This window comes from Haematobia irritans, chromosome 4 (assembly GCF_050003625.1).
Source record: "Haematobia irritans isolate KBUSLIRL chromosome 4, ASM5000362v1, whole genome shotgun sequence".
Taxonomy (NCBI): Eukaryota; Metazoa; Arthropoda; class Insecta; order Diptera; family Muscidae; genus Haematobia; species Haematobia irritans.
In genome coordinates this window covers 59,761,363-59,784,575 of record NC_134400.1, presented here as the reverse complement: position 1 = coordinate 59,784,575, position 23,213 = coordinate 59,761,363, and the positions used below count along the sequence as shown (strand labels likewise).

The 23,213-nt window shown below is 36.2% G+C and overlaps 1 protein-coding gene across 2 annotated transcripts in view; it reads right to left on the bottom strand.

The window, feature by feature from the left end:
- Positions 1 to 3,652: 3,652 nt before the first annotated feature.
- Positions 3,653 to 23,213, bottom strand: part of zfh2 (Zn finger homeodomain 2) — a 58,440-nt gene continuing 38,879 nt past the window's right edge. For both annotated transcript variants that reach the window (XM_075304073.1, XM_075304074.1), the window contains exons 6-10: positions 20,070 to 21,719; positions 17,978 to 19,605; positions 7,152 to 7,292; positions 5,680 to 6,660; positions 3,653 to 5,621 (exon numbers count right to left, since the gene is read on the bottom strand). In XM_075304073.1, coding sequence (XP_075160188.1) covers positions 3,993 to 5,621; positions 5,680 to 6,660; positions 7,152 to 7,292; positions 17,978 to 19,605; positions 20,070 to 21,719 — 6,029 coding nt within the window. In that variant the 3' untranslated portion in view covers positions 3,653 to 3,992. The remainder of the gene's footprint in view (positions 5,622 to 5,679; positions 6,661 to 7,151; positions 7,293 to 17,977; positions 19,606 to 20,069; positions 21,720 to 23,213) is intronic.

Below are 23,213 nucleotides of genomic sequence, written 5' to 3'. Positions count from 1 at the left end.
TTTTAAATTTCTGGATTCAAAGGAACTTCCAAGTCACAACTTCTAACGCAATGCAAAGGATTCTGTCCTATAACAAGCCCTTTTACATTCGTTGGAGATGATCCAAGTTTTCACTACTTCCGGATAACAAGTTTGGGATCCAAACTACTTTTTTGGAAGCTCTGTTTATGTTGAGATGGTACAAATTATTTAAATTTTGTCGAAAAAAAAATATAAAATATAAAAATCATAAAAAATTGTTTATTTGTCAAAATATCAAAAAAAAAAAATAGTCCATATTCAAAACATTGAATTAGGATCACACCTTAAGCAGTGATGCAAATTGAGTGCAACGGCAGTTGAAAGAGTTGACATCCATCCTATGAAAAGTCCATATTAAATTCATCATCATCGCTTCATTGTATTGTTATGGGTAACCTTAACCACCTTTGAAATACATATATGTTTTCTTCCACAGTTTACATACCCACAGCACCTAACGATTACCTCCGCCTATAAATAAGTTAATTGTAAACAATTTTACGATGTAAATGTTTCAGTGTGTGTGTCCGTGCACTCTTAGAAAAATATGTTTTTCATATGTTCCGATATAAACAAAATGTGTTTCGGGCACAATTTTAAAACACAATATATTTAAGTGCAAACATGTAATGTTCCTAAACTAACACTAAATGTTTGGGACATCTATGTTAATATGTTAGAATATATTATGTTTGGGGCATGAATGTTTCATAAAAATCATATGTGTGAATACAAACATATATAAATTTACAAATTTCAACTAAACATACATATGTTGTGATATTTTATTCAAAGCGACAGAGAGAGTATAGAGAGAAATAGAGATGGAAACCGGGAGAGTTGACGAAAGATATCAATATAACACAGCAAAAGAGTCAAAAGAGAACAATTTCTGTGAAACCGCTTGTATGTTGTTTCGGAAAACTGTTTTATGATAAGGCCAAAAATTTGATATGTTTAAGTCTAAATATTATTTAATTTGAATAAAAAGAATATACATTCTGAACCAAGAGAATAGACATTTGAAAAACAAACAGCTTATGTTTTCGCCTTGAGAGCAGCATTTTATGTATGTGTGGACATGTGTTTTGTTTATCATTTTGGCATTATTTTTTTCTTGGTTCGTTAAAAGAAATCAGGGGTCTTCATAAAAATAACGAAAGGGCACTATACTCTTTTTAGAGTTGGGACGGTAAAATGAAATAAGGAGGAAATAGTGAAAAATTACACAGTAAAATGTAAAAAAACAAAGTTTAGTTTCTCTTTATTAAAAAGTAGTCCACGAGGAGTTGACGGACACCATCAAATATAAAAGCGGGCATTAAGTTCGACTTTTACAGCTAAAACAATTTAAAAAGTTTATTTTCTTTAAAATGAATTAAGGGGTGATTCTTTTGAGGTTAGGATTTTCATGCATTAGTATTTGACAGATCACGTGGGATTTCAGACATGGTGTCAAAGAGAAAGATGCTCAGTATGCTTTGACATTTCATCATGAATAGACTTACTAACGAGCAACGCTTGCAAATCATTGAATTTTATTACCAAAATCAGTGTTCGGTTCGAAATGTGTTTCGCGCTTTACGTCCGATTTATGGTCTACATAATCGACCAAGTGAGCAAACAATTAATGCGATTGTGACCAAGTTTCGCACTCAGTTTACTTTATTGGACATTAAGCCAACCACACGAATGCGTACAGTGCGTACAGAAGAGAATATTGCGTCTGTTTCTGAGAGTGTTGCTGAAGACCGTGAAATGTCGATTCGTCGCCGTTCGCAGCAATTGGGTTTGTGTTATTCGACCACATGGAAGATTTTACGCAAAGATCTTGGTGTAAAACCGTATAAAATACAGCTCGTGCAAGAACTGAAGCCGAACGATCTGCCACAACGTCGAATTTTCAGTGAATGGGCCCTAGAAAAGTTGGCAGAAAATCCGCTTTTTTATCGACAAATTTTGTTCAGCGATGAGGCTCATTTCTGGGTGAATGGCTACGTAAATAAGCAAAATTGCCGCATTTGGAGTGAAGAGCAACCAGAAGCCGTTCAAGAACTGCCCATGCATCCCGAAAAATGCACTGTTTGGTGTGGTTTGTACGCTGGTGGAATCATTGGACCGTATTTTTTCAAAGATGCTGTTGGACGCAACGTTACGGTGAATGGCGATCGCTATCGTTCGATGCTAACAAACTTTTTGTTGCCAAAAATGGAAGAACTGAACTTGGTTGACATGTGGTTTCAACAAGATGGCGCTACATGCCACACAGCTCGCGATTCTATGGCCATTTTGAGGGAAAACTTCGGAGAACAATTCATCTCAAGAAATGGACCGGTAAGTTGGCCACCAAGATCATGCGATTTGACGCCTTTAGACTATTTTTTGTGGGGCTACGTCAAGTCTAAAGTCTACAGAAATAAGCCAGCAACTATTCCAGCTTTGGAAGACAACATTTCCGAAGAAATTCGGGCTATTCCGGCCGAAATGCTCGAAAAAGTTGCCCAAAATTGGACTTTCCGAATGGACCACCTAAGACGCAGCCGCGGTCAACATTTAAATGAAATTATCTTCAAAAAGTATATGTCATGGACCAATCTAACGTTTCAAATAAAGAACCGATGAGATTTTGCAAATTTTATGCGTTTTTTTTTTAAAAAATTTATCAAGCTCTTAACAAATCAGAAAAATAAAAGGAATTTGAGAGCGATGGTGTTAAATGCTAGTAAAAAACTGTTCACTCCTAAATAAATTTATGTTTATATTATAAAATTATGTATGTATGTTTATACTCGACTCCACGTTCTTCTTTTGTTAGTTTTTGAATTCCTTCCAAATTTTAAAGTTTTGTACAAAAACAGTTTTTTATTACAAGATTGTTATTTTTGCAATAAAAAATAATATTTTATCCAAAAATCATTCAATTTCGTTTATATCAAGCACTGTTACTGACTATAAATCTTTAATAACGCACATTTCGATGTTTCATTTAAAAAAATTAATATAGTATAAATATAAATGTGTAAATTAAAAAAAAAAAAATGTTCGGTCGGAGCAGGGATTGAACCCACGACCCTTTGCATGCAAGGCAGACATGCTAACCACTGCTCCACGTGGCAAACAAATGTATGTTTCTGTTAAATAATGTTATGTTTGCATGGGCTCGTGGGCGCTGCAAACTATGCTATATAAATGTAACTTAAAACGATAATTATCTACTGGTGACTATAACAGCTACGTAGCCCAGTGGATAGTGTGTTGGCTTACAAACTGTATGGTCCTCGGTTCGATTCTCCGTGCAGGCGAAAGGTAAAATTTAAAAAATTTATAAAAGTGAATAATTTCTTCAACATTATTTGTATTACAGAGAAAGGTGCCAATAACTAAAAAATTTCGTGGAAGTGAAAATTACGAGTATGTTAGGGAATGAGCACAATCGTGTTTGGGAAAATTCTTCCAAGCATATAATATTTTTGGCTCAAAATGCTTCCAAACATATAATATGTTCACATAAAACAAACATATTAATGTTTCGGCAGTATGCAATAATATATGTGCTTCCTGCAAAATATGTTTGGAACATATGTTAAAGAAGCGATTTTTTTTGAGGGTGTGTTAGTGTAATACAAAATCATTTAGAATAGTTTCGACGCCCTTTATTACGATTTTTTTCATTCATTTTCACAATTTTACAATCGTTTTTCTTTTACACAAGGAATTATACTAAAAATGTATACAGTACTATAAAAATGTTCTATGTTGTATTATTAAAAATTGACAAATTTTTTATTGTCCATAGGCCCCATTTAATTATATATGTGTGTGTCTGCTTTTAAAGCATATATACATATATATTTATAACCATATATACATACACATATGTATATATGTATAAACATATATGTGGAATAGTTGCTCCACTGATTATCCCAACATTGGAATGCTGAACCTTTACAAATCGAAATTTGCAATGGTTAACTCACTTGAATCACATGGTTTACAAACTTTATCTTCTCCACATCGTTCATTATTGCATCAACTTTTGCGGGACTCGCTGTATGATCAGTACAGAATAAGTCCCTTTTCAGACTACCTTTATTGGCTATTCTCTTTGTGATTGGAAAATCGGGTATGGTTCTCTTGGCCGCCGCGGGTCTACATAATAGGTTCATAGATTTAGCAGAGGCTTGAGATTCGGATGAAAATGCTAGGGAAGTGCAGCTTTCCTGTTTAGCATTTTCACCAAATTTATTTACAATTCGTTGATGTTTTTCTTCATCCGAATTGGTAGAGCAGCTGTCGTAATTGTAATTCAATTCGTGGAGACCATCTAACTGATCGATTTTTTCAGATGTTCTTGAGAGCAGTTGTGCTACTCTGTTCTCTTCGCCTTCGCCGAGGGTTTTATTCTGGAAATCGTCAGAATTTTTTGCCTTCGATAAACCGAGATTTTTATCCTCGCAGTCTTTATAGATTAACTCGGCAAGTTTATAGTTCGCCATCTCGCCAAGATTGTTGATATCACTTTCCGCACTGTTGCCACTATTGGGGTTTCGGCCAACACTGTTCTTCAATAGTTCCGCTGGATTCATGGGCAGCATACGATCGTTCATAGGTTGAGGCGGATATTCGAGTTGAAAGTATTTGTACGACTCCATAAGTTGATAGTACTGCCACAAGGACTCAATATTTGGTTTTTTATTTTTCACCATTTCAAATGTGTCGTCCCTCTTTTGTTCGTTTTTCTCATAGTACTGCAGCAGAAAGTCATAGTTCTTCAGCTTCTTTTGTTCCATTGTTCTTAGGAAGTCTTCGTTAACTTCCTGCATTTCAGTATTTTCGTTTTCATTCCTCATAAGATTTTGATAGAGTAGATTATTCATGTGGCCTGGTGTTTGATAGCCAAAGCTTGAAGAATAAGAATCGAGTGAGAAATTTTCTTCCTCTTTTGACAAAGCATCGGAGTACTTTCGCTTATTGATTAATGACTTGTTAGCTGTTTCGACCGGCTTTGGGATCTTTGTGTCAGACTTATGATGCAGTTGCTCGAGCAAACTGTAGAAGGGATTAGATTCGATATTCGTGGGCTCCTCTGTGGGACATAAGTTATCCTTGAATAAATGCATTAACTGATGTTGTCGTAACTGTTGTACATCAGAAAAAGAGAGGGGACATTTGCCACATTTGAGAGAATGTAAGTCAGCGTCGTCATTCGGCTTTGATGAATATCCACTGATAATGGAACGATTTATGCGCAAATTTTTATTATAACCAGGGATTACAGGTGGCGTTTGAGACAAAGGACTTTGATGGGTTAGAAGACTTGGTGCAGCGGTACTATTTATGTCAATCGATGAATTGGAATCTTCAGAACTGAGATTTTGTGCTATTTGCGCAGCTGCTATCTGAGCCTTGGCCGATCTTTTGTTATTCTCCTCCTTGAAGCAATGATTCTTCTGATGACGTATCAACTCGTAATAACGCTGGAAAACTAAGTTGCATTTTTTACAGGCATAGTTTATGTTCTGTTTCTTTTCTTCGGAGTCGCAAACGGTGGTATTTGGTTGATTTTCATAGATTTTCCTTTGCTTTTGGCGAGCATTCTGTAAAATATTTACAAATTAATTATGCAATTTTTTGTAAATTTTAAGTTATACTTACTTGGAACCATACCACAATTACTCGCGGCGATAACAGCAAGAGCTTGCTCAGATACTCCAAATCACTATCCTTTGGATATGAGTTATTTTCGAAAAACTCTTGAAGGACTTTTATCTGGTAGTCTGTAAAGCGCGTTCGGTTGGCTCTTTTGCCTACTGTGTTCGATGATGTAGATGAATTGGAGTTACTGTCGTATTGGGGGGAGCGAGAATGCTTTTCAAAAAGTCTACTATTGTTGGATAGACCTGAACTACTGGCGCTGTTAATAATAACGCGATCTGTAGTCGTGGTGGGAGCCGTTAAAGTTTGCAGATTTTTTGGTGGTCCCATTTGACTCAGAGACAGGCCTTCTAAATCTTGATTTTGGTTTTCCGTCATGCTCGAACATCCAGTTCCTGTATGAATGCTATGAGGGGTTTGAGGTCGAGAATGAGCATCAGAACTATTGCTTTCGGATTTTTCTTCGAAGGTATTATGCTCCGAAACTGTATTTAAAGAGGGTGATTGATCGTGTCGTGTGAGTTTCTTTTTTCTCTCGCCTGAAAGTTTGTTATATTCGTGTTCTCGTTCGCTGGCTGGAGAGTGTCTACTCGAATTGAACGCATCAGTAGTTTCGAGAGTTTCCATAACGTTGTGATTTTTCGACAGATTGCTAATGTGGTCGGATTTACTTTGCACCTCCATTTTGGTGGGTATGCACTCCTCCTCGGAAGCGGATGCATGTCCTTGACTTTTTCCATCTGCCCGTTGACTACATAAGTATTCACCAATACTACTCATAGAGTGGGAAGATTGCATTGGTGATACTGATTCTCGTTGTGAATTCTCTGATGTTGCCGCGGTGTCAAACTTAGTTTGAACATTCCTTTCGTACTCTTCAATATTAAATGTTGTTGACGGAGGGTTATTGAAATTGTAAGGTGAGTCTTTATTTCTTTGGCGTTCTTTGAAGAGGGTATTTCTGAACCAATGCTTGACAACCTAGTTGTTCCGATTGTAAGAAAAGGGAATATTTTAATTATTTTACGAAATATATAAACATTCAAGAATAAACATGTTTGATCAAGCTATTGCAAATATTTTTCAAGCAAACTGTAACAGTGAAAATAGATACGATATTCTTAAATTGCAGGAATTCAGAAATTGTGATGGTTTTTGGACCTCACACCAAAACCATAGACAAATCTGGCTCAGAATCAAAAACAATACAGTGAAGACGAGAGAAATTGGCTTACGTCATACCAAATTTTACATTTACGGAGCTATGTCCATAGATTTCCGTGCTTTTTAATTTGTATTTGTTTGAGGAAAAACTCGCAAATAATGGTAATTTGTGAGCAATAAACTATATGCAAAATTGGCAACATAATTTTAAGGCAAAGGATATGAATTCAGAAGTAATCTGTACTTTGTGGTTTTCTAATACAGAATATTATCCTAATTATGAGGTAGTTATAATTTTTCTTACTTACCTTTATGGGCAAGTTGGATTCTCTGGACATTTCTGCAATACTCTCCTCACTGGGCGAATTGTTGATGTCGAAATGTGAACGTAGAATCCTCAGTTGATCGTTAGTAATACGGGTTCGTGCACGTTTTTGATTTGCATATGTCTGTTTAAACAAAGAGGTACAGAATAATCTATCATTAACTGAGTCAAGTTTAAAATATATTGTGGAGAACTAAATTTTACACACAGAAACTTTCATAAGCTTGTCAGCAATCGATTGAGAATAACATCCAATGATGACAAATATGATTATTAAATTTACACAAATTATTGATTAATACTAACTGTCCCGACTATCCCCATTCAACCGTCAAGATTAACGGGCGTGCTTTTATTACTCGAAATATTTAATTAAATTGGCTATAATAATACACTAATAGAAAGAATTACGTTTCAAAATCGAACACGGGCGGTAACAAAATGAAACGGAAACGTTCACAAAAATTCAAAACAGAATGTGGTTCATAATTGTTGGCCACATGGTGCAATGGTTAGCATGTCCGCCTTCCATGCAACGGGTCCTGGGTTCAATCCCTACTCCCTACCGAACACCAATTTTTTTAATTCATATATTTATATATTACTATATTACATTTTTACACTTCGAAACTTCGAAATGTGTTTTATTAAAGATTTACAGTCAGAAAAGAACAGTGCTTGATGTAAACGAAAAGGACTGAGATTTTGGATAAATTATTATTTTTTTTTTTTATTTGAAAAATAACAATTTTGTAAAAAAAAAATGTTTTTGCTATAAAAGTTTGACATTTTCGAAGAAATTCAAAAACTGTAACAAAAGAAGAAAGTCGAGTATAAACAAAAAAAATTTTACAATATAAACATAAATTTATTTAGGCGTGAACTATTTTTACTAACATTTAACTCCATTTTATTATTTTATTAACGAATAATTTTGTACTTAATTTCATTTTTACCTTTAAGGCCGGTATTAAGGTGGCATTATCGCTCTAAAATGGTCATGTTTCCATGTTTCCACGTTTTCTTTTTTCTTAATAATTCATTTTAAAGAAAATACATTTTTTCAATTGTTGCTTTGGATCATTCCCCACCAAAATATAATAAAATTTGCCATAAAAAAGTTACGTTATTCTGCTTTTAGAGATTCGAGTTTTGCTCCTAAAATGAAAAATAATTTTAGCAGCAAAACTCGAACTTAATGGCCTCTTTTATTAGTGTCCGTCAACTCTTCTTGGACTACTTATTAATAAAGAGTAACTAAACTTATGTTTTGTTTCTCTGAAGATACCTTTGTAATTTTTATATATTTTCCACTGTTTTTTTCTTTGTTCCTAAATATTTTGACTAACTCGTCGTACGTTGCGATTTCTTTTGACGAACCAAGAAAAAAAGTTGTACCCATAATGCCATAATCCATGTCCATACATGCAAGATGATAGCATGATTTCTATCCTTGTCCTTCTGGATCACAGCAAGGCATTTGACACAGTTAATCATGATATACTGTTATCAAAGCTCAAAAAAATTCGTTTACTTTTCAGATTCCGCGTGTAATCTTATATCTTGCAAAATCGTTCGCAATGCGTCGATCTTAATGGAAAACGATCGGACGCCTTATATATTCCGAGGAGTTCCTCAAGGATCCATCGTTGGACCACTATTAAATATTCACACTTTATATCAATGATTTACCTGAAGTTCCTCAAACGTGCAAACTACAAATGTATGCCGATGATGTGCAGCTATACACAAGTACTAGTGCTGGAAATATTCGACTTTGTGTCTCAAAAATCAATGAAGATTTAAATGAAATTTGTGTGTTGGGCAAAAGATAATGGCTTATGTATCAATCCATCAAAATCTAAATTTATTGTTATTGGAAAGAATTTCAACCCCAGCGATATGAATTTATATGTCTCTGGTTCCTTGATACAGCGTGTGGAAACATCTTGTAACTTAGGTCTAACCTTCAACTCAAAATTAAGCTGGACAAATCACATTAACTGTGCCTCTGGTAAAGTAAATGGAATGTTGAGAAATTTGTGGGCAGTGCCATCATCGACTCCTTTAAATATACGAATGCTTCTTGCAAAAACTTATTTAATACCGACACTTTTATATGGAGGCGAAGTCTTCGCAAGTTGCGATTACAATGACAGTAGAACACTGCTCGTAGTCTATAAGAATATCGCTCGTTACATTTTTAATAAAACAAGAAGAGATAGAATATCCGAATTCTCGTATCGAATTTTTAATGTTGAGTTTAGCAACTACCTAAAAATAAAGTGTTTAATCATGCTTCACAAGACAATCACTACCAAAGAACCATCATATCTCTTTAACCACATTCAATTCACAAGATCCACCAGGGGTAAAAAACTAATCTTACCACGGTTTAAGAAACTCTCCTCTGAACGGCAATTTTTCATCTTTACGACACGTCTTTGGAACTCTCTTCCAAATTACATACAAATACTAAGCAATGCTAATGCATTTAAAAATGAGCTCTACAAATTATATTCGTAGTTCAAAGATTGTAATATTATAAAGACACAGAAATGTTTCAGTTAAAAAAGCGTACAATTATAAAACTTACATATTTATTTATATTATATAAACTTTAAGTTTTGTATTGATTATTGTTTACTTGTTGCACAAGCATGCATTTTTATTAGTACAGTCATTTATAAGATTTTATGTCTTGTTGTACTAAACTGACACAAATAAATAAATAAATAAAACAAATAAAAATAAATACTTAAATTGCTGCTCTCAAAGCAAAAACACATGCTGTTGTTTTTAAATGTCTATTCTCTTGGTTCCAAATGTCTATTCTCTTTACTTCGTATACGCAATTTAATATTCAAATTAAATAATATTTAGACTTAAGAATATCAAATTTTTGGCGAAGCTTTATTAACATGCCAAGCGCATAACCAAAACAAATGAACACATAAAACAGTTTTCCGAAATAACATACAAGCGGTTTCACAGAAATTGCTCTCTTTTGATTCTCTCGCTGTGTTATGTTGATATCTTTCGTCAACCCTCCCGGTTTCCATCTCTATTTCTTTCTCTATACTCTCTCTCTCTCTCTCACTCTGTCGCTCCCAGAATAAAATATCTCACCATATATACTCGTATGTTTACTCTAAATTTGTAAATTTATATATGTTTACATTCACACATATTACTTTTATGGAACATTCTTGTTCCAAACATAATATATTCTAACATATTAACATATGTGTCCCAAACATTTAATGCTAGTTTAGGAATATTACATTGTTGCGCTTAAATATATTGTGTTTAAAAAGTTGTGCACAAACTTAGAGGAAACCCTCAATTATATTTATATCTTTATCAATTTAAAAGTTTGAGAACTATTTCCGTAGAATAATTAATATTACAAAAACAAACTATGGACTTATATGTCATCTATATATGTATGGTGAGTTACTGGTAAAAATTTTTGACTTAAAATTATCCTGCGAAATGATATTTCCATCTTTCTTTTTGTTAATTGGCAGTTAAAGCTTAATTCTTGTTGTATGAAGCCATAAAATAAATAGTTTCTTCAGTCAAATGTAAGATATTTTCAGTTATCACCAATATGAATATTGAATTTTTATAAAGATTGTGGTATTAAGAATGAATACTAATAGAGAGAGATGCAATGCAACGATAGTAAGTATAAATTTCGGAAAATCCAATACGAAGGTTGTCTTTAATATTTCGGACTAGAGAACAAAAACAAATATTAATTATCGAAAATAGCTTTATTGTATCGTTTTATTTCCCATTAAAATCTGTACACATTTGCATGAGTTTCAACCGTCGAACTGAACGGACGTGTTTCCTAATAGCGGAGTATTTCATCGTAATAAATACTTATTACGAATTTCACGTGTGGTGGAAATAATAAGCCACCATGCGACGAAATTCGAAGTCATCCACTGGGTTGCTAACTTCAGGGCCAAGTGGTAACGTCTGAAGTTATAAATTTGGGCAGCGACCAATTGTCAGGCCCAATTAGTCGACCTGTAGACGGGTCGACTGGCGGTGACACTTTGGGAAGTCGAACCTTTTCTAAGGTGACGACATCAAAAGGAGGCAATCCCTCTCGAAAGAGATTCAAGGAACGAAGAAATGCTTTGTTTAACCTAAAGAAGTTAGGATCTGTCGACCCAAGCACGCTGTCGGCTAAACAAAGCGATTCCTTAAAATGGGCTCAAGCAATTCTTGAAGCTGGAAAAAGGGAACAATCACCAGATGAGCTGCCATCCTCTAAACGGGATCAAAGATCGTTTGCCTCAGTTGCAAAAGACAGCCTTGTGATGGCTATCATTAATAAAGGAGCATTGGACGGTATGATTCCAAGGCAAAAATCAGAGGTGCGAAAAAAGTTTCCCGGATCAAGTCCTCGACGGCAATATGCTGGATGGTATCAAGGACAATATAAGTTAATAGCTTTTGCGGACCAGAGGTCTATGGATTGCTTTAAAGCTGCATTGATGCTAATTGGTGAAGTTTGGAAAGGAGCCGCTTTGGAGTTAGTCGATAAAAAAGACATACCGGCTAAACCTAGAGCACATGCATGGATACCGGCAAACTCTCCTGATCCTGAAACAATACTAGAGAGACTAAAAGAATGTAACCCAGATCTTCCAACCGCCGATTGGAAGGTTGGTCGTTTCGATGAGGTGGATGGACCAATACGAAATGCTGTGTTTATATTAAACATAGAGTGGCTGCCACATCTAGCCCAGACCCAAGGACGTGTAAGTTATGGCTTTCATGATATCCATATGAAGGTCTACAAAAGCGATCAGCCAAAGGATTCCGAAACGGACAAGCCTCCGGTAGAGTCAGCTGTGAAAAAATCTCCTAGCGAAGCCGAAGGAGACATAAAAACTGCAGACATTGGCGAAAATCGTATGCGGGAAGTTTCTACAGGCGCAAACCTCACCAAAGCTGAACCGCAGATTGTTGCGAGTGTCAACGAGATCTATAAAGAGGAAGCCCTTGATGACTCAATTGAAGCGGCTGATGTGACGGTGGTTGAAAATTTGGATGGTTCTACGGTTCCTCCAGATAAATCTTCACCATTGTAAGGCCGCTTGTGCTGCCTTAAAAGTTCTCCTGATGAAAGGAGACATAGATATAGTTCTTATTCAAGAACCATACATATATAAGAACAAGATCTGTGAATTAAGCGCTCCGGGTTTCAAACTTTTGCATAATACCGGTAACGATATAAATCGAGCATGTATAATTGCTAAAAACGAACTAAACTTGTTTCTGCTTCGGTAATAGAGTTTATTTCGCGTAGTAACCTGGTAGTTTGCAATAAGGGCGATGCACTAACCTTCGTCACCAAAAACAGGCAAGAGGTTTTGGACGTCACATTAGCCTCTCCGGAACTGAATGATAAGATATGTGAGTGGCAAGTTTTGAGGGAACATAGCTTCTCAGATCATCGCTACATCAGTTTCAGATTGGCTGTTCGTACTTCAAAGACCATGTTTCCGCCAAATTTTAGGAAAGCTGATTGGAATAGGTATAGGGAATCGTTCAATTTGATGATACCGGAAATGCCAAAGACAAATATGAGCACTGTGCAAGATATTGAACACGCAGTGGTGCGGATTACTAAGGCCTTCAACATGTCACTGAAAGCTTCATGCCCTAGAGGAAAGAAAAGTGGAAAAATCGGCGCCATGGTGGACTACGGAGTTAAGTAATATGAGGAAATCCTGCAGGAAGCTCTTTAACAAAGCAAAGTCCACAAGAGCTCCGGAGGATTGGGACACTTACAAGATGAATCTGAGAGCATATAAACGAGAACTGAGAAGGTCTCAACAAAACTCTTGGGATGATTACTGTAGCAGTATTGAGAATACGTAAGAGGCTTCCAGACTACGGAAGGTACTAGCATCCACTAACACCGCTCCAGGTTTCATTAAAACATCGGAGGGAAATTGGACAACGTCCAGTGAGGAGACGTTTGAGCTACCTTTGGACACACACTTCCCTGGAAATCAGACGGTTGAACCATGTTCTGTCGGTATAACGAGGCTCAGCGGTCATGTCCTATCGAGGAAATTGTATCGGAATCTAGAATAAAATGGGCGTTAAATAGCTTTGGGCCATTCAAATCCCCCGACCTGATGGAATAACTCCGGCGGAGTTACAAGCAGTGACTGAAAGAATTATCCCCTCGTTGACGGTGATATATAAACGATGTATAAACTTAGTATATATTCCAGAAAAGTGGAGGGAAACAAAAGTCGTTTTCATACCGAAAGCGGAAAAAGCCTCTTACTCGAGTGCGAAGGATTTCTGACCAATCAGCTTATCCTCATTCCTACTTAAGACTCTGGAGAGGATGATGGACATTTATCTTAGAACTAGCGTCGATTCAAGTTTGCTCTCGAAATGACAGCATGCATACTCGAAGGGCAGGTCTGTCAAAGAATACACAATCGTGGCGTTTCTAGACATCGAAGGGGCGTTCAATAATGTCCATCCGAGCTCGATATTAAATGGACTGACAACTCTGAATGTTGATCCAGGTATACTTAGGCTGTTAGACGAACTTCTAAGGAAGAGACGCATTTCAGCCACACTAGCACAAGCAAACATACAAAGGTATGTGAACAGAGGCACTGCCGAAGGAGGAGTTCTGTCACCTCTTCTTTGGAATGTTGCTATAAACAACCTTCTGGTTTCCCTAGAAAAAGAAAGGATAAAAGGAGTGGCATACGCAGATGATGTGGCGCTAGCAGTCAAGGGAAAATTCCCATCCACAATCATATATATTATACAGAGAGCTTTCCGGATGACTGAGAAATGGGCGAAAGATAATGGTCTTGGGGCAAATCCAGCAAAGACAGAATTAGTCATGTACTGCAAAGATCGCAAAACTCCCATAGTTAAGCCCATATCCTTAGGGGGTATTGAAATTCCCTTTGGTGAGTGTGCGAAATACCTTGGCGTTATTCTGGACAGGAAGCTGAACTTTAAGCTTAATATTGAAGAAAGGGCGAAGAAAGCAACGGTAGCTTTTTACTCGTGCAAAAAGGCAATAGGAAAAAAGTGGGGGCTAAAACCAAAAATTGTGCATAGGCTATACACGGCAGTGGTTAGACCTATAATGCTATATGGTGTTGTAGTCTGGTGGCCGGCACTTCAGAAACCGACTGGTTTAGATAAAGTTCAGCGTATGGCGTGCTTATGTATCTCAGGCGCATTTAGTAAGACAGGAACAGACTCCCTTAATGTCATGTTCCCAACCTAACCTAATCTATACTGATGATGGCTCCAAATTGAATGGACAAGTGAGATTCGGAGTATATTCTAAAGATCTGGAAATTCGAATAGCGAAAAGATTACCTAATCACTGTAGTGTTTTTCAGGCTGAAATATTGGCAATAAGAGAGATGGTGAATTGGCTGAGAAGTAATGTTCCAACAAATATTGGCATTAATATATACTCAGACAGTCAAGTCAAGAAAACGGCCATAGACTGCCGCAAATCTCTCAACGAGATGGCTGAGCAGTACAATATTCACCTAATATGGGTGTCTGGCCATAGAAACATACCGGGGAACTGCGAAGCAGATGTGTTAGCAAGGCTAGGAACTACCTTACATATTCCAGGGGAACTAGAATCTTTTGGGACGCCTCTGGACACCTGCAAGCTCTTACTGCGTGAGAAGGCTGTTATGATGGCCAATATTCGATGGGAGAATTGCAAGGGATGTAACGACACCAAGCAAATATGGTCCCATTTAAACTTAAACCGCACAGTAGATATGCTAGTGCTCTCAAGGCGTCAGATAGCACTCCTGATATCTGCTATAACGGGTCGCTGCCTGCTTTTTGGGTAAGGCGTAAGCGAATTTTAGGACCATATAGCTTTAGATTACTGGCGGACCTGGAAATATTATCTTAAGCAGTTTGTTAATGTTTTTGGAGCAATCTGGTTGGTTCAACAAAAATAAATAATAGAGAAGGTTCAGTGGTTAAGACTTAGAAGTGCCCATATGTAATAGATACTTTTAGTTAAATGTGGTATCACAATGGACTGAATAGTCTAAGTGAGCCTGCAATTTAATCGGGCTGCCACTTTAACCTAACCTAACCTATGAGTTTGAACCAATTTTCGAAGCTCTTACGCTACTCTGATTGAGGTAACTCTAAAACTTGCATTCTGAACGGATCAAGCGCTTCTTCAGGTACCGAACTCCCGAATGCTGTTTACTTTCGGTGTCTCCATGTCAAAGACGTGTTTCGAAGCACCGCGGACGTATTTTGTTGAGCGATTGACAAATTGTGTGCACTGTTAGAAAAATATGTTTTTCATATTCGGGCACAATTTTTAAACACAATATATATAAGTGCAAACATGCAATGTTCCTAAACTAAAACTAAATGTTTGGGACACATATGTTAATATGTTAGAATATATTATGTTTGGGGCATGAATGTTTCATAAAACTAATAAATGTGAATGTCAACATATATAAATTTACAAATTTCGAGTATACATATATATGTTGTGATATTTTATTCAGAGAGCGACAGAGAGAGAGATAGTATAGAGAAAGAAATAGAGATGGAAACCGGGAGGGTTGACCAAAGATATCAACATAACACAGCGAGAGAATCAAAAGAGAGCAATTTCTGTGAAACCGCTTGTATGTTGTTTCGGAAAACTGTATTATGATCAGGTCAAAAATTTGATATGCCTAAGGCTAAATATTATTTAATTTGAATATTAGAATGAGTATTCGGAGTAAAAAGAATAGACATTTGAAAAAAAAACTGCATGTGTTTTCGGCTTGAGAGCAGCATTTTATGTATGTGTGGACATGTGTTTTGTTCATCACTTTGGCATTATGGGCACAATTTTTTTCTTGGTTCGTTAAAAGAAATCGGATCGTACGAAGAGTAAGTCCAAATATTCAGACAAAGGATATTAAAAAAACGGTGGAAAATATACAAAAGTTACAAAGGGATCTTCATAAAATAACAGTAAAATGAACAAAGGAGGAAATATTGAAAAATTATACAGTAAAATGTATAAAAACAAAGTTTAGTTCCTCTTTATTAATAAGTAGTCCAAGAGGACTTGACGCACACCTTCAAATATAAAAGCGGGCATTAAGTTCGAGTTTTGCAGCTAAAACAATTGAAAAAGTTTATTTCCTTTAAAATTAATTATTAAAGAAAAGTAAAAGGCAACTTAATACCGGCCTTAAAGGTAAAAATGAAATTAAGTACAAAACAGTTTTAAATGCATTTAAAATGGTGTTAAATGCTAGTAAAAAACTGTTCACGCATAAATAAATTTATGTGTATATTATAAAATTATTTAGGCGAAAGGTAAAATTTATAAAATTGAATAATTTCTTCAACATTATTTGTATTACAGAAAAGGTGCCAAGAACTAAAAAATTTCGAGGCAGTAAAAATTATGTGAGGGAATGAGCACATTCTTCTTTGGGGAAAATTCTTCCAAGCATATAATATGTTTGGGCTCAAAATGCTTCCAAACATATAATATGTTCACATAAAAAAACATATTAATGTTTCGGCAGTATCCAATAATATATGTGCTTCCTGCAAAATATGTTTGGGACATAAGTTAGAGATGCGATTTTTTTTAGGGTGTGGGATCCAACGCGAATAAATATTTTTGACCATCAAATGTTCATGCAATATTGAATGTACGCTGGTCTCAAAATATTTTGTCATATCTTTTCATATCATTTTGTCATATCTTTTCATATCATTTGGCGCACAACATAAATGGTTTCCGGAAAAACAACTGATTTTGGACGACCTTCACGAAATTCGTCTTGGAGTGAATTACGATCTCGGTTCAATTCACCATACCTTCGTCGCCAAAAATTGAAGTGAGTACATAGATGCACTGGTGTTGAGTTAATCCACCTCGAAAGTTTTAAAAAATAATTGCACTAAAATGTTAAGAGATTCACGAGATAAATCTTTAAATTTGGCTGTAAACAACACAAATAGCATTCGAATGTCAAGATCTTCTGAGTACGAATAACCTCAAAAATGTCAAGATTACGCTAGAGCTGTCAATTAGCCGATTGCAACTGATAACGGTTGCCCATTGCGGAAATATAAAAGGCAACCCTCGTATAACTGTTTCCGATTGCATAACTATGAATCAGGTATCATAATGTATATTTTATGCATATTTTTAAGGTGAACGATGATATCCAATCGTTTAGAAGATTGGTTCTATATATGTGAAAATCTTATATATACCATGGAAGCAACCATGGTGCAATGGTTAGCAAGCCCACATTGTATACAAAGTGTCATGGTTCAATCCCAGTTACGACCACACATAAAAATATTTTCAGTGAATGTACTTTACTAAGCGCAGCCAGTGTTAGACCAAGGAATGATTCTGGGGTCCATGACCGATATTTCAAATAGACAAATTTTCCTCGATATCAGTATTATATTGATCATAATTCATTGTACTTGATCCATAACTAATTTTTATGGGTTTTAACTATCTTTTTTCTCCACAAAATGGGATATATCAGCCTTTAGATATGTTTATATGGTATACAATCGTATTGGATATATCAACACACAGCGTAATTTTTCAATTCCTAAACTAAAACTGTTACTATCAATAAAAATTATAATATATTGTAACCTATCAAAATTTTTCAACATAATAATGCAATACTGGCTTTAAGAATTTATTTTTGTTGTATTGGTATGAAATTAATAAATAAAATTGAAATTTATACAGACCTGTGGATTTGTGACTACTGGGACATTTTTTTTATATTTCGTATTCTGAGCTTCAAATGGCACCGGTGTTGTTGTCTTCTCTAATGGAGGTGTTCTTCGATGTTCCATTGGCATAGTATCGCTTTGTCCAGTATCCGGAGTCACAGACATTGCATTTCCCGAGGGCACAGCATTCGTTCCACTGATTAACAACGGAGGTGTCAAGTTCATTATATTGAGAGACATGAGATGATGGAATTGTATTATGTTTAACATCTCAACAGGATTTAAGGCAAATCCTGATGCAGCCGCTGCAGTAGCTATTTTCTGCAAATTGTGTAAAGTGCTCATTTCTTCGGCACTTGTGTTCGGCTTGTGACTAAAGTTTTGGAGTAACTCATCCGTTTCGGGTTGACGTGTCTTTGCGGGCTCTGTTATCACAGTTGTTAATGGCTCCTGCTCAGCTGAGGGAGTAGATGACGTTTGTAACTCTGTTCGAACTGGATCTGGCGAAGGAACCACAAATAAGTTATTTTCATCTCGCGTCATCTTGGTTTCCATCTCAGCTTCTTCAGCACATTTGAATACATTTCTAGTTTCGTTATGGGCTAATTCCATATGACTCTCGAGGGCCTGTACAGTGCGGAAACTGCGCATGCATATTCTGCACTTGGTTGTATCGCGAATGGTGTGATATACAAGATGTGTTGATAGTTTCTCTCGTGTTTTGAAAGCCAGTGAGCAATGCTTACAACGATACTTATAGACGTGTCGCTCTGAAATAACTAAATTGATATGTTTATCGTTGTAGTGGGTGAACATGGCAGCGGGAGTTGGGAAGCGGAGATTGCAGCTATTCGGTGTGGCGTTATAGGCCAGACAGAGGTATTCTCCCTGTTTTATTATGTAGTGCTTCATTTGTTGGGCGTGCATGAGCAACTGCTGTTCTCGTTTGAAAACAGAGTCACATTGTTGGCAGCAGTAGATATCGGTAGATTGCTCAAGAGGTTCCGTTGGGTTTGTACTGTGGGATAATCTTATATCCGTGCTTGGAATCTTAGCTTCCTTGGCAACATTCGTGTCGGTCTCTTTTGCCACAAGTGATCGTAGTTGAGTGATGAGGCGAATCAGTCCATCTCTGCCGACACTGTGTAGGTTCAACAAATGAATATCGAACTCTTGAACATCCATAAATACATCGTGGCAAAGTGGGCATTGTATATGTTGAGGAAAGGTATTAACACTGCTGGGCTTCTCCTCCCTGTTCACATTGCTCTTTTCGCTAGCAGTTTGCATAGAACTTTGAGAGTCACTATCATTGAATTCACCACCAGAAAGGATTTCTTGTTTTCCCGCGGAATCTGGAGAAGCAGAATTGATATTGTTTGGCGATTGAAAAACTAATTCTCCATTTCCTTTATCTGGATGCATCAAATCCACGTGCAATTTCATATCGTGCTTATTGTACGCAGAGAAGGGACAATGAAAGCATCGGTAAATTAGGCTGGATAAATCTCCGCCGTCGTTGTCGAAATATACCATATTTGAACTTGTATCTCTTTGGTCCGTTGTTACAGAGCTTGATCCAGCAGAATCATACCCTGCAGTGTCCACGTTCTTTTCAGCACTCTGATTTGGTTGGCTTGGTTCTGAAATAGAAAAAGCAAAGAAATACAGTGTTATTTGTGTTAATTGATCGAATTAATTTTGTAGAAATTAAATTTGTTAATTGATATCAGTATTGCTGCAACCAAGCGAAACGATCTCAGAAGCTTTTTAATGAGGTCAATTGGTGCGTTTGAGGCAAGCATTGCTCGATAAACGGCCATAATGTTTGGAAGAGCACGACAATTTGGAAAGGCAGCCAACAATTGGGTCAATTCGCGAATTGAGTAAAAAACTAATCGTTTTTTCGTCGCCATATCCGTATGGGGACAGAAAGGGGAAAAAATAATGGCGAGTATCTATTGATTACTCTGTTACATTTTTCTTCGGAATAAATTATCAAACATTTGAAAAAATAAGGTTTAATTTGCGCTACCAATAATTGTGTAATTGAAGTAAAACGAATCTCGCTACTTAAAACTATTTATTACTATTGTTTTAGACTTACCTGTTTCTGCAGCATTGTAGTTGAGTTCACGTGAAGCCCCATTTTGAATATTCCTATCAGACTCATCCACTTCACATAACTTAAAGAAGTCATCCAATCTACATTCAGTACGCTGCTCGTCACCCTCATCCAAGCGAATTACATTGTCGACTTGCAGATAATGTAAAGCCTTCACATGGTGTATCATATTGATGAGTGAGGGCAAGGTTGTATTACACAATTTGCAGAATAGTGCTCTCTTCGAACTCAACGTGGTGGTTTTGTCAATCCTATCTCTTGATGGCTCATCACCTGCGAATGTATCCATGGCAGAATTACTACTCTCGTTGTCCTTCCTCAGCAGAACATTAAGGTATTGGAAGGTAACTCTCATAGTCTCATGATGGGGATTTTTAGTGTGGACTTTAAGTTGTTGGATGGAGTTGGAGAAAAAGTCACAGCAATTGCATTTAATTTGCATTGGATATATTCCTTTCTGATGGTGTTGCTGTTGGTAATACTTCAACTTGCTCTCATTATGGACTCCGCCCTCTCGTAAGTGGTTGATGAAATTCAATTTTTGCAAATGTTTATCGGTTTTGCTATGCAGCTGGAAGTTTGCCCTTAGATTTGTTTTATATTTACACAGGAAACATATGTAGTTGTTGTTCTGTACAGTCATGATCTCCGACCATACACATGAGGGTGAAGATGACCGATCGCTAAAATTATATTTCGCCGATTGTTTGGAATCGACTACTTGAGAGAACTGACTAGATCGATCAAGGGTCAAGTGTTGATTAAGTTCATCAATATCGTTTGTATTGAAATTCTCACAGATCAAGCAGCTGAATTGCTCTGTGGGCCAATCGTTCTTCTTGAAGGGGAGCTCTATGCTTAGCGAATTCATGGTAGAAGAATCTTCCGGCATTGTTGCCAAACTCGAATTATATTCGTGCTGGAGTTTTTCTAGCTCCGCCGAATTGACTGTCGAGGCGTCTTTCTCGGGACACATCTTTAGTGAGGAACTTGGAGTTTGTTGCAGTAGGTGCATCATTATTTCTTGATTGTATGGCAAGTTTGAGAATTGTCGGTCGCCGATGGATTCCATGGTTTGATCTTCTAATTGCTTGTGGTTATGCTGTTGTTGAAGTACCGATAGGGCCTGCATTTGTTTGATATTGTTTTGCAGTATTGATAAGTTTTGCGTGTGCTTATCACTGGTCATGTGAATCCGTAAATTACGGGCCACTGCAGTCTCATAATTACACATGTCGCACCTGAAGGACGGGTTAGGTCTAAAGCCGAGTTCGTTAAGGCTTTGGGCATTCTTTAGAGCTTTTGTCTCAGATTCAGTAGAACGAAGAGATTTATTTTCACTCTCACAATTCGGAAGAGAAATCTGCGGACGATGTTGCCGGATCATGTTGTATTGGTGAATATAGTTCGATGCAGTGGTATCCAACTTTACAATGCCATTGGCTGAGGTGGCCGCAGCGACAATACTATGCGAACTATTAAGCTCTTGTACATTATTCAAGTGCTTATCGGATTGCATGTGTATTGAAAGGTTTCCTTTAGTTGTCGTTGAGTAATTGCAAATTTCGCAACGATAAGGTTTATAGCCACATGAATAGGACTCACCCCTGGCTAGTCGTGGATGCTGTTGTCCTGCAAATATAAAGGAAAAACTTAGTTTCTAAAAAGATAATAACTAACGTGTGGTTCCTAAGGTTCGCATTTGATGCACAAGCAGATCGTATAAAAAACGAAACTATGGAACGCTCAAGAAGTCATAGCCTTACGGACAAAAAAAGTAGGGGGTTCATACATTTATGGGTAAGAAATATGTGTATGGGCCTAAAGAGAGAGAGATAGAGAGTTTAGACAAAGAAATACAAATGGAGATGAAAAGAGTTTACGAAAGACACAACCATGAGAGAATGAAAGGAGACCAAATGTCTCTTCTTGATGAATACAGTTTGTTGTGGGTATCTATACTTTCATGAGTGCATTTATTTTGTTTAAGTTAAAGATATTATTTAATATGCATATTAATGTGTATTTGTAAAAGAAACAAAAGAGCGGCAAAGGGAAGAAACACATAAAATTGTCATGTATTATTTGGTGTGGGTATGATGATGTGACGGATAATTTGATAAGTAGAAGAAAATAATAAATAATGTAAAAGCAATTTATTTATTGAAACTTTTATATATGTTACATATGTTGTTTTTTTAATACAAACCAATGTTTAGTATGATAGTCGTTAAAGAACCATATAATTCAATAGAAAAAATATTATTATTGCGGATATAGATTATAATGTAAACGTACTGATGTCGATTGTAACATAAATTAAATGCTTCAAGAGCATTATGTTACTTTTTCACGGAGAATATGGGTCATGTTTGTCACAAAATCAGATACATAATTTTCGATAAAATAACATGGTTGCGAAAAACATGCTACCCCAGCAAAAAAATTGGAAGTTGTTCCACAAACATTTCTTTTAAAGCCCATCACAGAGTCCTCCATCGGGGTTTTTCAACTTCCGATGCAGTCCTTTTGGACAAGTCCACAAAAATTTCTTCTAAAGTGCATCGTGGGATCCCCCAATGATTTTTTCTACTTCCAATGCAGTCCTTGTGGACAAGTGTTAGAAAAAGCTATTTTAAGTGCAAATGTTGGACAATTAAATTTTACAAAAAATTAGAAAACTAATAAAAAATAAAAAACAGAAAATTAATAAAAAAGTAAAAAAATAATAATAATAATAATAAAAATAATTTAATCCCCGCTGGGATTTGAACCTGTGCCGTTAGACTTTTTCGCTTCCATGGAAGTTCTTTTGAGAAGGTTTTGCAAATTACGAGAATTTTTAATTTTTTTTGTTGATTTTTAATGGAAAAAATATATTTATACGAAAATATATGCGGAAAATAAAAACGATGCATAACATAAAAAAATATTTTTTAGAAAAATATTTGATAAAAAAAATTGCCGCTGGTGAGATTTGAACCTGCCTTTCTTATTTTTATCGTTCATACTAATAAAGAACATCTCGAGAGCAATTAGAATGTTATTCCTTGGTGTCATATTACGATCATATCACAAACATTTAAATTGACCTTTCGGCGCTTTACGTTCAAGTGTGTTTGTGGG